Raw genomic sequence first — 14,709 nt, forward strand, 5'->3', positions numbered from 1 at the left:
GCTTCACTAAAACCAACACTATTCTGGAAGGGAGGGTCTATTCAGGAATTCTGTCATTTTAGAAAAATGCTACTTTATCAATTGGGTGGATATATTTTATTTTAAATTTAAATTAATTTAATGCTTACAAAAGATGGATTGACAATATTCATATGAAATAATTCATTTATCCACAGAATATGTATATCATGAGCAGTGACAGTTAACTCTATGTTTGAGGGACTATCCTGTAGTATAAGAGAAGGTAGTTTACTCTCCATTACCGTTCAGATCTGGCTACTAAGTTGATACTGCCAACAAGGATGCCAGTTGTGATGATGGCTTTTGTGAAGTGGTCTCTTCTCAGCTGCTAACTAGACTGAGAACAAAAATATTTTACCTGTTGTCTGGTAACCACTTTTGGTGACTGCTGACCCTAGTGGGGATTTAATTCTGTGGCCTAGAAGGGAAAAGCTTTATATTCCAGTATCCATCACCTGACTTATATTATATTTCTGTTCAGATATTGAGGAGCACAAGAAGTAGCACACAGATTTGTGATCTGCATGCCTCAACACTTGGTAATTTATCAGTTTTGTTGCTTCATATACATTATGTTTTGAATTTTTTTGAAGTGTCTAAATTTATCTGCCATAAATTCCAAAAGGCACATATTTCAGTGAATTGCACCATTTAAAATGTTAATTTAAATGTATATCCTTGTGAGCTAATTGGTAGTTTGAGGCTGCCGTTGTTAAGAAATTAATCCAATTTAAAACTGGTTGCCAAAATTTACATTTCTTATTATAAAAAAAAGTAGAGAAGCAACATTAGGATGGCTCACATTTCATAAAGCATTTATGCTGTTCAGTCTGGGAGCAACAAAAGGGCTGTATGGAATAAATGCTCTAAGCAGGTGCTGGGGAAATGGAATTTATATCAGTGACTTCTCTGGCTAAAGTAATGTTGCGGGGGAGTTCTCATCTGACTGAGTCAATTGTAGTGGAATGGAAGGGGAACAAAATTGCACGAAGGGAATGATATAGATGTAATTAATTTTCTTCAGTCCGCTGACGTGTTAAGAAGTAACTAGTCAATAGTACCTCACAACTTTTGAATTTCTAACTACGATTAACCTCGCTACATATTTGAGAACCAAAAGGAAGATAGAGCTGCTTGTTTAAAATGATATAAAAATAAACCATGTTACATCTGTTAAGAGGGAAAAGGAGGCTTAATTCCTAATAGTTAGCTAAGCAGTTAAATATTTTTACAGGAAAACTAAATTTAATAAAAGTTCCTAGTGAAATTCAAGGGTGCAAACAATAAGCATAATATTTTATGAAAATGACCCTCATATTTAAAATCTGGCATTATATGTTATGCATTGTAGCACCAAGTCCACATCTACCTTTTAGAAAATTAAAACACATAAATTCTGTTTAGTGTTTGATATGCACTGCACTAGCTGAAAGCCATAATGCCCCTAAAACCTTGGGTTGCTTTTCACCTTTCATAAATTCCTGGGTAGATTCTATACAAAAAATAATTTTCAGCTCCGTGGCTCATTGTTATTCAAACTTGATTGATCGTCGTCATTTACTCAGTGAGGAAGTTAAGTGCTCCTGTCATTTCCAAAGAGTATAATTGGGACGTTTCACAGGTCAGCGATAGTGACAGGTTTCCCTTTTGATTAGTGTTAGACTGATAACAAAAATTACAGTTTCCTATGATTAATGTTTCCTATAGTACCTAAATGCGCAGTTCATGGATTGTACCTAAACAAAGTGAATTTGCATCTGATTATGCCTTTTCACAGCCGGGCTTTTTGTGTGCCTCGAAGTTTTTGAGATCATCCAGGTATATAAGGATGTTGCTCCTGGTTCAGTTTTTGACTCAGCCATGTGTGATATGCAGCTTGTTTGGTGAAACCTCTTCATAGATAAGTTTCTCAAGCAATATAGAGGAAATAACTTTTAAATTTCCCTTGTTTTGTTTGTTTTAAGACAAGTTCTGTGTCCTGAAGTCTTGCCCAGGTTTTGCAATATATATAATGTATGTAAGTATTTGAACTAAAACATCTCTAATATCCTAGACACAATGTAGTGGATTTAGGCTAGATTATCAACCTTAACTAAGTTTTATTTTTGATTTTTCACATTTTGCACTAACAAATTCTAGCCTGAGACCATCCATAACAAGCTTTAGTTTGGTGTAATTTGTTTTATAGCTGACTTAGAAATAGGAACTGAGAGTAGAAAGTCTCTAACAGGACAAACAGGCAGCTCTAACCAGCCAGAAGAGAACTAATTTGCTCCCATCTCCTAAATTGCCTTTAACAAGTAGAAAAGGGGAAAAAATAGAGCTTTGAAGCCACACTGCTAACAAACTAGTTCCTTTTCAGTCTCCCAACTGCTCATGTTGTGCTGAAAGCAAAACCCTACAATATTTCTCTTTCTAAAGGCCATCTGAAAGGTCTTCTAAAAGCTTGAAATTTAAAAATTGATGTGCCTCTTTGGTAATTGGCTAACCCAGTCTGCTGGTGTGTTTGGCTGTAGAGCACTTGGCCCTTTCTGTGTTGAAACCCTAGTTTGACTTCCAGTCTGGTCCATGAGAGGTCAGATGCAGCATGTGTCTGTCTTGGCCACACCAGGCAGGGATGAACTGCTTCTTTCCTTAAGATGAGGAGGAATAATTGCAGTGGGAAGTGAAAAGTAATTTAAAACTCAGAGCCCTCCAGCATGCCTAAAACATGGCAACTCTCTGCTGATTAGAGGTAGTGATGGTGTGGCCAACGGGACGTCCGTGGTTGTAGCTACGTATTGTTGACTTCAGGGCTGGTTTCAAACGAGTTTCTGGGAATTAATATTAAATCCAAAAAATAATTAGGGGAAGAAAGGTACTGTTTGGTTATGATGCACTTGATAAATCTACTGTCCTTTAGTACTTTTTAAAACTTAGGACTAGAGTGTTCTGTGGAAAGAGTCAATTAAGAAACAAAGAAATTGTCCTCTAAATTTCACTTACTGAAGGGTAAATAGCAGTGTCAACAGCAGCTGAACGTTTTCTGTTAGAAATGAGCTTCAGTGTCGCTTATAAGCAATGCTGATGCAAAGTTTTGCTAAGTTTGTTGATTTTTAATATACTCAGTAGACTAAGGTTTGGTTTCCAGGTTTTTTTGGCTTCAGAATCTCAGTATGATTTAGAGGAACTCAAGTGTGCAGCTGTGACACACGATTAGATTAGTGAATTACATTGGTAAAATTCTGCTGCAGGGGGAAATTGCTTCTTCCTCCTGTGCTTTCTACAACTAGTACCTGCATGAGAGAGGTAAATGCAGTGGGAAGGAAATTAAAAGCAATAATCCATGGTGGGAAAAAATTATCATAGGTGATCTAATCCCCTATTTCTCTTTTGCTTTTGTTTACTTCAGGGAATTTGAATAACTGTGATTGTGAGACTGTTCGTTTAATGGATCCTTTGCATTGTTTCCCAAACGCATAAAAGCATATGGCAAAACTACAATAACTCCTGTATTCTGTGACATGTAAATCTCTTAAAATCTCCCCAAACTGGGCAAGAGAAATAAAATACTAGTGATTGGCAGCATTGCTGTCTTTTTAAGAGACTACCAGAATTTGGGGATTTTATAAATTAGCTATACAAATTCTCATTGAAGAAAAGGCAAATGGTTTTTGCCCAGATAATAATTGTTGAGGGGAAATGTATTGGTAGATGTATGTGAAAGAGGCATTGGAGGAAGGTTGTAGAGTCTCACTGGCATACTCATGGCAAAAAAATAGCTGAAATAAAATTTAGGAAGCTGATATCCTCTAATATGAATTAGTTGCTTTGATTAATTGATAGGAACTGCATTTTTATTTTTCGACTACTCATAAATATTCCATTCTATGTATAATATGGGCTAAACATGCATATATTTTAAAAATCCCAATAATTTCAGTTCCTTAGATTCCACATAGTAAGGTTTGCAACCTAATGATGTAATTGTTTAGGGTCTTTCAAATCAGATAAGACATTTATGTATTGCAAGTATTTTTTCTTTTAAAGCTGCTGTCAAAAAGTAAATACAGTAGAATCCCTTTTAATTGAATCCCACTTAATCGAGCCACAGTCTTATATCCCAATCTCCCATATCTACTGCAGACTTCACCGCAGTTTGGGTTCTCAGACTGATATGCAGTGAAAGCCCTTGGCCTGCTAAAAAGAATTGTTCCTAATGTTGGCTGGATTCTTAATGCAATCATATATCCCCAAAACAAAATGATGCACACAACACACCCGTTGGCTTTTCAGAATGGCTTGATTTATTAGGGTTGTATTAGTTTCAGTGTGTCTCTTTTTAAATTGTCTGGACAGTATTCTCTAAACTGGGCAAACCATTGTGAGAATGTGGATGCCCTCTTCAGACAAATTGGGTATACTGTAATAATTATCTTATTTTAAGATCCAGGGTCTCTGGGACTATATAAAAATATCCCTCCATCCATCCAGGCAACATGCCTCAATAAGTCCCAGAATAGACTCCAACTCTGCAAAGGAGGAGAAGGAAAGTAAAATGGCATGACATTAAGGCAAGTTTGAATGTCTTTGATTTTATCAGAGCTGAGGCTGCCAGCCCATCCTTTGCTCATCCTATTTGGCCTGTTGTATGTGTTGGGGAAGCGTACACAGTGGGTGATCTTACATAACGTGCTGAATGAGTTGAACCAACAAAACTAGGCTAGGCAGTGATCAGGCTCTCTATCACTTGCTCATTAAGTCAAGATCGTAATGTTTTTTTAACATTTTTTTTGTATTCTATAGTTTCACACTTTCTCACACTTCACCAACTGCGTGTCTTCTAATGGATAAGAAAACCTTTAAAGAAGATATCTCTTAGGGATTGAAGATGGCTTTAGAGATGAAATGTAAAACAAGGGGTCTAATCTTAGATGATGATTAAATACATAATTAGGGGAATACTTTTGGCTCAGAAGAGCCTCAGTAGTGGGCTGTCTTGCTGTCTGCTAATATTTTCAATATGGAGGGGAGAAAAAATAGTCTCATTTTCTGTATTTTTTCCCTGTAGATGAAAGTCTCCGACAATGAAGATGATGAAGATGAATTTGTGGAGGTCCCTGAGAAGGAAGGTTATGAGCCCCACATTCCAGACCACCTGCGTAAGGAATATGGTAAGTTTGCCCAGCTGTGAAAAGCTTTATCCCTGCATGTTACTGCTGCAGTAAAGTAAATAAACAGCTATTATGAAGTAATAAAGTGATCAGTGGTGTGGGTAATCTCTCTGACTGCTGTGAGGAAGTCATTACATAGATAGGGGAGCAGCGATTGGCTCTAGATAAACAAATACTTTCTAGGAGGAGAAGCAACTGAGACCAGGAGCTTATTTCATTCAGCCATGTTCCACTATAATTTAGAGACAGAAGCTGCTCTGTATGTGTGTGTGCATGTGTGCTAAAAAAGGATATTTATTTACTCAGAATAGGGTGGTAGGAGAGTATAATTGTAAACAACCATGGCTTAGAAATACTGAGGATGTTTTGGTGAAACAGGATAGGATTTTGTGCTGCTTGCTGCAATTATAGCATCTGCAGGCACACAGCCACTTACCACGCTGAGGGTGGTTAAATGTGGCCCACAACCTAGCCTCTCTCCAATGTGGGTGTCATTGTAACAAAAGGTTAAGTGGAGCTCAACCTCTCAGTACTTTGTTGTAGTGTCACTAAAGGAGTCCTAGATGACAAACAAAATATAATCTTGTTCTTGTCTGCTTCATTTAAATTTAGCATCCCTCTTTTCCAAACACATTCTAAAGCTTTTTGAAATAAATGAGTATTTGTAAAGTATACCTATAAAGTTGACAGGTTAATTATTGGAAAAAGTTGATCTAAAACAGTTAAATTCCAGTACATTAGTCCTTGTCCTCCCCAGGTAATGCTTCGGAAGTGACTGGAGTTTTACTTTTCTGTAACATTGTGCATTTTGAGCATCAGAAGCTTTTGGTATACAGGGGATTACTGCCATCAAGTAAAAGTTAAAAATCCTTGACAGTGTAATAAGTTTTTTGTTCCTGCCTCACGTTTCTCCGGATTGTGAGGCTGACTAGAAATGGTGCTATGTTATCTTAGACCTTGTTGTATGAGTGGTTTTTTTAACACTCTTCTTCATGTCGTATTTTAAAACTTCTGTGTAATTTGAGCTGTATGGAAGTCAGTCTGCAGCTTTTTAATGTAGAAAGCCAAATCTCTCTCTTTCGTAATATTAAGGTGTGTGCATTAATGTTCCCTTTAAATTTTTCCATCCTTGTGCAGAATGAATTTTGTTATGTGCACCAATAGCGAGGTAATGTGCGGATGTGTGCCACCAGTAGAAAAAAACCCTAGATATAATATATATTTTTAAAAAGTTACCATAGGGATAATTGGTCCAGCCAGGACAGGTTAGGCATTTTAGAACTCACTACTCAAAGAATTAAATTTAAGCGTAAGAGAGAAATAAAAATGATATGCATAGACCAGTCAAAAAACTAAAATAACAATACTTTGAAAGAATACAGTTACAGAGAATATATATTTATTGTAGGAAGTATCAAGAAGTAACAACAGCAATAATACAAGTATGTGTAGGGGAGCTTGAGAGAGTGTGTGTGTGTGTGTGTGTGTGTGTGTGAGACAGAGACATGTGCTGCCCCTTTAAGTAGATTGGCATTCACCAGTCTGAAGCCTGCTTATTCAGACACAGCAGCAGCAGCCGCCAGCAAGCTCCTTCCCACATCCCACTCCTCAGCCCTGTCGTGTCCCCCCGCAGATCTGTGGAGATAGGGTGTCCCCTTGTAGCCTGACATCAGTGCCCCCCACTCTTCACAGCAAGCAGGAGGCTTCTGGGAGCAGCTGGCCAGGGGTTCCAAGGCAGAGGGCAGAAGCAGTGGGGTGGGGGTGGGGTCTTGGTAGACTGCTGGGTAGCCGCGCAACTTAGAGGGAATTTAGGTGTGCATATATAAATCGAGAAAGTGGCAATTAGAGTGACCTTGTACTTTTGACTGTCTCATACCATGTAGACTGACTACAGTGTGTGGGAGGTCTGCAGTAAAGTTAGCCTGCTTGTCTGCAGTAGTTAACAAAGTCAGCTCAAGGAAACCTCAAAATATCGAGTCATGCTAGTGCCTCAAAACCAAGTGAGGCCTCAAACAGGATGAGATCCCCATTGTGCTAGGTAAACATATATGAAGATGCAGACCTTACCTTGGAGAGCTCACAATCCTGAAACCAGCAATATATGAAGGGTGGGCAAAAGGGAGACAATCAAATATTTACAATATTTATATATATGATCAATTTTTATAAATGTTAATGTAATTACATCAATGAGTAAATAATCAGTTGCCCCAACTGCCTCTCAACTTAGTTATATAAATATTGGTTCATTCTGAGTAGGCATTGCAGTACTAGTGGGTCTTGAGAATGGACTTGAAGGAGAGGATTTGCACTAGGGATGATGGGGAGTCTGGTGTATTTTGCCTGGACTGTAATAAGCACTGGAACTTGGCTTCCATGTATGGTTTAACAGCAGCCTGAAGATTCTTAGCATAACATATAAAAGGTCAGTTTAATCCTCACCACCTTCCATTCCAAGTGCAAAGCGCATGACTTCAGCCTGGCCTCCTCTATCATAAACACATAGCAATGTGTTCATTGAACCCCACAAAACAATGCCATATTGAAACAAAACAGTTGCACACACAGTTCTCCCTGTGGGAAGAGGATGAGAGAATGAACAAACCACACGTGACAGCTGTTAGTCACATCGTTTAATGCACTTACTGGAAGGTGCTCGGATACTGCATTGATGAGAACTTGTATGGAATAGAATAATCAGTTCCCTATTTCTATAAATATTGTAGCTAATAAAACGATACATTCTTCTACTTTTTTTTTAACTGAAGAACCAAAATGCCAATTCCCCCTTCCTCCCCAAATCTGACAATGATATTTTGTATGTATATATATCTGGGTAGAAGGTAGGGGACATGCTTAGTATGAACTTCATAGACCTTTATTTGATTTCTTTTAAAAGTTTGTTGCTAGTAATTATTATTTCTGTTGTGTTCCTGAGAGAGTATGGTCTCCTTCTCTGGTGGAAAAAATTACTGTTTTAAGGCCTCAATTCAAGAAAGAATCCTTATTCAGAAAAGCTCTTAAGCACATAGGGATGGATGAAAACATATACTTAAGTGCATTTGTAACTTACTGGGCCAAATTCTGCTCTGTTTCCATAGTGTAACTATGGAGTAATGTCATTGACTTCAGTGGAATTACTCTGGATTTACACCAGTGTAACTGAAAATTGCATTTGCTCCACTGAGTTCAAATCTTGTTGGGCCTATATTTTTAATCAAAAGATTTCTAGAAGTTAACTCTCCCAGTGACATGGTTCACTTTTACTAAATCAGAAAAAGCCTGATCAAAAGCAATTTATATGCACTAAAGGGCCAATTTAGTATGGCCCAGATTTTTAAAGGTACTGTATTTAGGCATTGCTGTGCTCAGCATTGCAACACCTATGTCTCATTTTCAAAAGAAATTTAGGCACTTAGGAGCCAAAATCTCATTAACAGTTGATAGGATTTAAACTCTTTAAGTCCCTAAATCACTTTGAAAATAAGACCTAGGCTCCCAAATCAGTTAGGTGTTGCGATGCTGAGTAAATCAGTGCCTAAATACCTTTAAAAATCTGGGCCTAAAAGAATAAATCATGTGCATAGGAAAGATGTGTGATGTGATAGCAAGAGACTCAACTGTGTTGAAGGGTTAAATATTTAACTAAATATAGACATTTGTTTTTTCCAGATACAAAAGGGTTAAATCATCCCAATTGAATTATCCCAGCTTTATACAGCTGAAGTGTTATTTTGGTAGCTTTGTTTTTAATTCATGTGAAATGCTTTGCATATAGGAAACAATGGAATTTTACATTTCAGTTTAGAAGTCTAATGTGTTTGGAATCTCTTAACTACAGCATATTACACCTTCAATTTTAAATATGCTCTTGCTGTTCTACCAAAAAGTCTGAATAATTTAAAGGCTTCCCCCCCGTCTATTCTGCACCCGAATAAACAATGAAAGTCGAACAGCTCCTCAAATTAACGTTTTATGTAATGTAATAAAACAAAGATGTAATACACAACCACTGAAATTTATAAAATGGTAATCTAAATGTCGTATCAGAAAGTCAGTTAATTCTCTTTCATTTTCCCAAAGAGAAATGAAAGTATTTACCAGTGAAATGAATTGCAACTTCCAATACTATTTTTGGTTGCAAATCTATATTTGTTGTTCCACTGAGATCTAAAAAGTTTGTGCCAAGGGAAAATTTATTTTGGAGAGAGTATATAGATATAAATGTTGCAATCCCAAAAAGTTACAATAATATTTAATTGCTAAGATAAGGAGCTGAGTTTTATCATGGAACTGTAGGATGGGGGGAGAAATAGACAAGTCAATTTGAATCTCCATGTGTAAGATGAAATGTAAATTTGTTTAAAGAATTTAGGTGATTAGGTAACTGAAGTGTGAAGATATATCCCATTAGGGGTGTCATGCCAAATTAGCATTACCAGACTTTTAACGACCTCCCATTTGTATAATCCCTATTTACACTTGCACCTGATGTCTGTAGTGGGACAAGGGGCCAACCATTTTGCAGTATCACAGTCATTCTAAATGTACTGTTATTAAAAGAAAAATGTCAGATACTTGTGTAAGACACCCCAGATTGTTAGTTCATCTAGAAAAGACACACAAGTTCAGATGAAAAGGAATTAATACAGAAAATTACCAGTATAACTGTATTAGAATTGATTTTGATACTTTGCATTGAAAATAGTATCACTGCTATTGACTTATATTTTTTTCTTCCAACGAATGTAATACTGCTGGAATGTTGCTAACACAGTAAAAGTTGGGGCTCTATTAATTTAAAAACAAATCTGGTCTCCTAGCTTGCATAATGTGATGTTACTGGGATAGACTAAGGCCATGTCTATGGTACAAAATTATGTTGACCTAAGTTACATCAGCATACAGTCACTGCAGTTATTAAATCACTTGTGTGTGTGCACACTTGGTTCCTTGTGTCGGTGGCGCACGTCTTTACCAGGAGTGCTTGTATTGATGCAGAAAGCAAATGCAGTACACAGTGGGTAGGTATCCCACTGTGCAACTCACCACCTTCTAGTGCAGGGTCTTTTGGGAAGTTCTTGCAGTGCCTGATGGGGACGAAACAAGTCATGCAGGGGTGACTGGGAGCATGGGGCAACTTTCCATAATTCAGTGTTCTCCATCCCACAATTTTGTCTTCAGCCCAAAATATTTTGTGCCTTTTTTTTTTCTTTTTTTTCAAAATGCCATAAAATCGCCTGGCTCTCCTCTCTATCTGCCACCTCTGACAGAAGCATGGAGCCTGCACAGCTCTGCACTATTATTATGAGCGTTGCAAGCACAGGGAGCCTGATCCTGCAGTATTTGCAGAGCCACAAGAGGACCCGCATTGAACAAGGCGATTCCTTGGAGGCTAGATTGTTATGGGACATAGAAAGAAACAATTCAAGGTTGTTGGTGGTGTTCATGGAGCAGCTGCAGACAATGGAGCGCTGGTTCTGGGCCCGAGAAACAAACACTGACTGGTGGTCTCATATTGTCATGCAAGTTTGGGATGATGAGCAGTGGCTGCAGAATTTTCAGATGTGCAAGGCCACATTGGTGGATCCGTGCGCTGAACTTGCCCTCGAGCGCAGGTACACCAAAATGAGAACTGCACTGACAGTGAAGTGAGTGGAGATTGCATCATAGAAACTTGCAACTCCAGATTACTACTAGTCAATCGGGAATCACTTTGGAGTCAGGAAATCCAGTGCAGTAGCCATTGTCATGCAAGTGTGCAGGGCCATTAATTGCCTTCCGCTATGCAGGACTGAGACTCTGAGCAATGTGCAGGACATAGTGGATGATTTTGCAGCAGTGGGGTGATAGATGGCATGCATATCGCTGTTTTAGCACCAGAGCACTTTGCTACAGAGTACATCAACAGAAAGAATTACTTTTCTATCATTATGCAAGTGTTCTGGAATCACTGGGAACCCTTTATTGACATCAATGGTGCGTGAATCTTTAAGACTATCTCAACAGTAAAGTGTGCAAAAATACAGAATAGTTCTCAAACACAGAAACTGCTCTTTAGTATTTAAGTTCAGTCTTCCCAGTGCATGGAAGGATAAGAAGAGCTTCCCACCAGTGGCTCCAATGCACTCCCCCGTCAGTATTTAAAAACCGAAACTTCCTGTTATAACATTTAATTAAAAAAACAAAAATCCTTTTCACCTGACAGTAAGAGTTCATATAGTGAATACCAGTAAGTAATGGATGATTGCATTTGTAAATATTAAAAGATTAATAACAGGTCATACACTTCAGACTGTCTTCAGAAAATTGTATTTGCAGTTGTGCATGGTGGACCCTAATCTCTGCATAATAGCAAATGTATTTTTGCAAGTGCAACTTGTACGCACAATTTTTCTAAAAATCTGGCCCTTTGGCCTGTGCCTACCAAGATGTGCAATTGATGGATATAGTAATAAAAAAACACTCTGACAGTATAATAGAACTGCGAGTCATTCCAGGCAAAAATAGGAAGGGAATAAAAAATATGCAAAAGTAAATTTATAATTCTTCTGATGCACTCAGATTATTTTATATATTCTGTAAGAGCAAGCAGTCTCAACATTTAAAAAAAACGTTTTAGTGAATGATCATGAAATATACTAGATATGTAGTCCTGGAGACTGAAGTCTGTTATCCACACAACAGGAACAACATGCATGGTAATAGAACAAGCTTTGCCATGCTATCCTGACAATGTGGCTCAATCCTTTTGTGGAGGTACCACCTTTAGGGATGCAAGGGTAGTTCAGTCTTCATGCTCGTTTAGTTCTTTGTCTCTCAGCTGAAACCACCAAACTCATTCACCAAAACTGGTAAAGTAAAGTTAAGAGTATGCCTTACTAGTTTTTTTTTTTTTTTGTCCAGTCTAGTTTTAAAAACTTGCTTCCTTTGTGCGACTATATGATTGTCAGTTTTCCAGTATTTCTAAAAATTAAATTGAATCAGTAAGTAATGATTCATTGCATTGCATGCTAACCCACAAAGATGGTGTGAGTATTAGTCTTTCCTTTTAATACCTGGGTGGTGATATGTTCACAATCTAGAATATGGTTAACGCAAGCACAGTGCTTCCTTTGTGGTACTGTGGAAGCAATAGCTTTAACCTTTAGTCGGTCTTCTATACATATTATCCAACTAAATTTGTACTTTTGCCATGCCAAGTCTTTTCTAGTCCTTCATGCCCATCTCCTTTTTTGATGCAGAGTGAGTTGAAGAGAGCCAGAAAGCAAGAAGATCATATTAGTAAATTGCTTATAGAAACATTTCTGTGCTTTTACTTTCTATCTAAACCAAATTCCAACTGTAAACGTTGTTAGTAGTATTGGTATAAAAGATTTACGGTGTTATTTCGCTGTTTATAACAGAACTCTGTGCAGAACCAAGGCTCTCATATCTATCACAACATGGAAAAAAACCTCTTCCTCTGTTTCAAGATGTTAACCAAGGCATCTTCATACTAAAGCTAGCAAGCATCCATTAGCTCTCTTCAGCTCAAATCCCGTTTTTCCCTTGCTCTGTCAAAAATGTGAATGATGGAGCAAGGTCTTCTTGGAAACCATGAGAAACAAACAACCCACTTTGTATCAAGCTTTTCTCACTGCAGCATTTGAGCACCCCTTTGTTTCTTACCTGCTGGTAAGAAAATTTTTTTGATTAGTTTGCAGGGGTTTCTCTTGGTGTGCGTGTGTGTGAAGGACTTAGTTAAAAAATTTTTTTGATGGTTTACATTTAGTTTTAAAAGTGGTGAGGTCTGTGGTTATTGATTCTTATCTCTTGTGGAAATGAGTTCCATTGTCTAAGTCCTGCTGCCGTGAAAGTTCTGCACTCATTAATTTCCCCTTGTTGGTTGACGGTTTCGTTGTTCCAGTAAAGTGGAACTGCTATAATAGGTCACAGTTGGGGAGGGGAGAGGAGGCAATCTTTCATGTGGCTAGAACCAATCCCATGGAGGAGTTAGACTGTCATGACAATGACCTTGAACTGGACTGTGCTTAAGTAGTTGTCAGATCAAAGAGGTGAGTATTGGAGTGAGGTGATTAGTGACCTTTGTTGTCAGTGGGATGCTGTATCTCATAACAATTGGTTGCTTTTCATGATGTGGCTTTGTGCCTCAACATTGAGGAGTTTTGACCAAGGCTGAAGGTCATGAATGTATAGATCAGTGTGGGTGATAAAATGGGGTACAGTCTTCTGAGCAGTTGCATATGGAAGTGAGTATTTTTATTCTATAACTTTGGTAACTATCCAGTAACTTTGAAGAGCCCAAAATGATCATAGAAGATTAGGGTTGGAAGAGACCTCAGGAGGTCATCTACTTCAACCACCTTCTCAAAGCAGGAGCAACCCCAACTAAACCATCCCAGCCAGGGCTTTATCAAGCTGGGCCTTAAAAACCTCTCAGGATGGAGATTCCACCACTTCCCTAGGTAACCCATTCGTGCTTCACCACCCTCCTAGTGAAATAGTGTTTCCTAATATCCAAACTAGACCTCCCCCACTGCATCTTGAGACCATTGCTCCTTGTTCTGTCATCTGCCACCACTGAGAACAGCCTAGCTCCATCCTCTTTGGAACCCCCCTTCAGGTAGTTGAAGGCTGCTATCAACCCTTCCCCCCCTTCTCTTCTGCAGACTAAATAACCCCAATTCCCTCAGCTTCTCCTCATAAGTCACGTGCCCCAGCCCCCCTAATCATTTCCGTTGCCATTCGCTGGACTCTCTCCAATTTATCCACATCCTTTCTGTAGTGGGGGCCCCAAAACTGAATGCAACACTCCAGATGTGGCCTCACCAGAGCCGAATAGAGGGGAATAATCACTTCCCTCGATATGCTGGCAATGCTCCTACTAATGCAGCTCAATATGCCATTAGCTTCTTGGCAACAAGGGCACGCTGTTGATTCATATCCAACTTCTCGTCCACTGTAGTCCCCAGGTCTTTTTCTGCAGAACTGCCACTGAGCCCTAGGCTATAGCAGTGCATGAGATACTTCCATCCTAAGTGCAGGATTCTGCACTTGTCCTTGTTGAACCTCATCAGATTTCTTTTGGTCCAGTCCTCCAATATGTCTAGCTCACTCTGAACCCTATCCCAAGGCTGCTGACCAGTTTCAATATATGGAGGCAGATGCTCTTGATAGTGTGGAATTTTATAGAAAAAACAAGATCCTTAAAGCTCTTTTTCTTTTTCTCACCAGCATTACCTCAGACCTGCCTGGGTTCAGCTTTAGCTAAATGCTGATTTTGGCTAGGCAACAAAGATATTTGCGTTGTGCTGCTTGCTTATAACACACAGCAGATGTAGAGATGGATGTCGTCTCCATAATGCTAGCACTTCAGTCCATGTTGTCTTGTCAGCCCCTCTAGTGGCTTTGTAGAGATAATTGATTAATAACATGGGGGACAGAATTAGGCCCTTGGGGATTCTTAGAAGTCTAGGAATTGTTTCTCATTCAGATTCTTTGGATTTCAGATAGCTCTTTGCAAAGACTTCTG

The 14,709-nt window shown here is 38.6% G+C and overlaps 1 protein-coding gene across 2 annotated transcripts in view; it reads left to right on the top strand.

Moving 5' to 3' along the window:
- Positions 1-14,709, top strand: part of UVSSA (UV stimulated scaffold protein A) — a 91,294-nt gene that overhangs the window by 34,590 nt on the left and 41,995 nt on the right. For both annotated transcript variants that reach the window (XM_054030647.1, XM_054030646.1), the window contains one exon: positions 5,072-5,174. In XM_054030647.1, the coding sequence (XP_053886622.1) occupies positions 5,072-5,174 (103 nt within the window). The remainder of the gene's footprint in view (positions 1-5,071; positions 5,175-14,709) is intronic.

The sequence above is a fragment of the Malaclemys terrapin genome, chromosome 5 (genome assembly GCF_027887155.1).
Source record: "Malaclemys terrapin pileata isolate rMalTer1 chromosome 5, rMalTer1.hap1, whole genome shotgun sequence".
In the NCBI taxonomy this organism is placed as follows: Eukaryota; Metazoa; Chordata; order Testudines; family Emydidae; genus Malaclemys; species Malaclemys terrapin.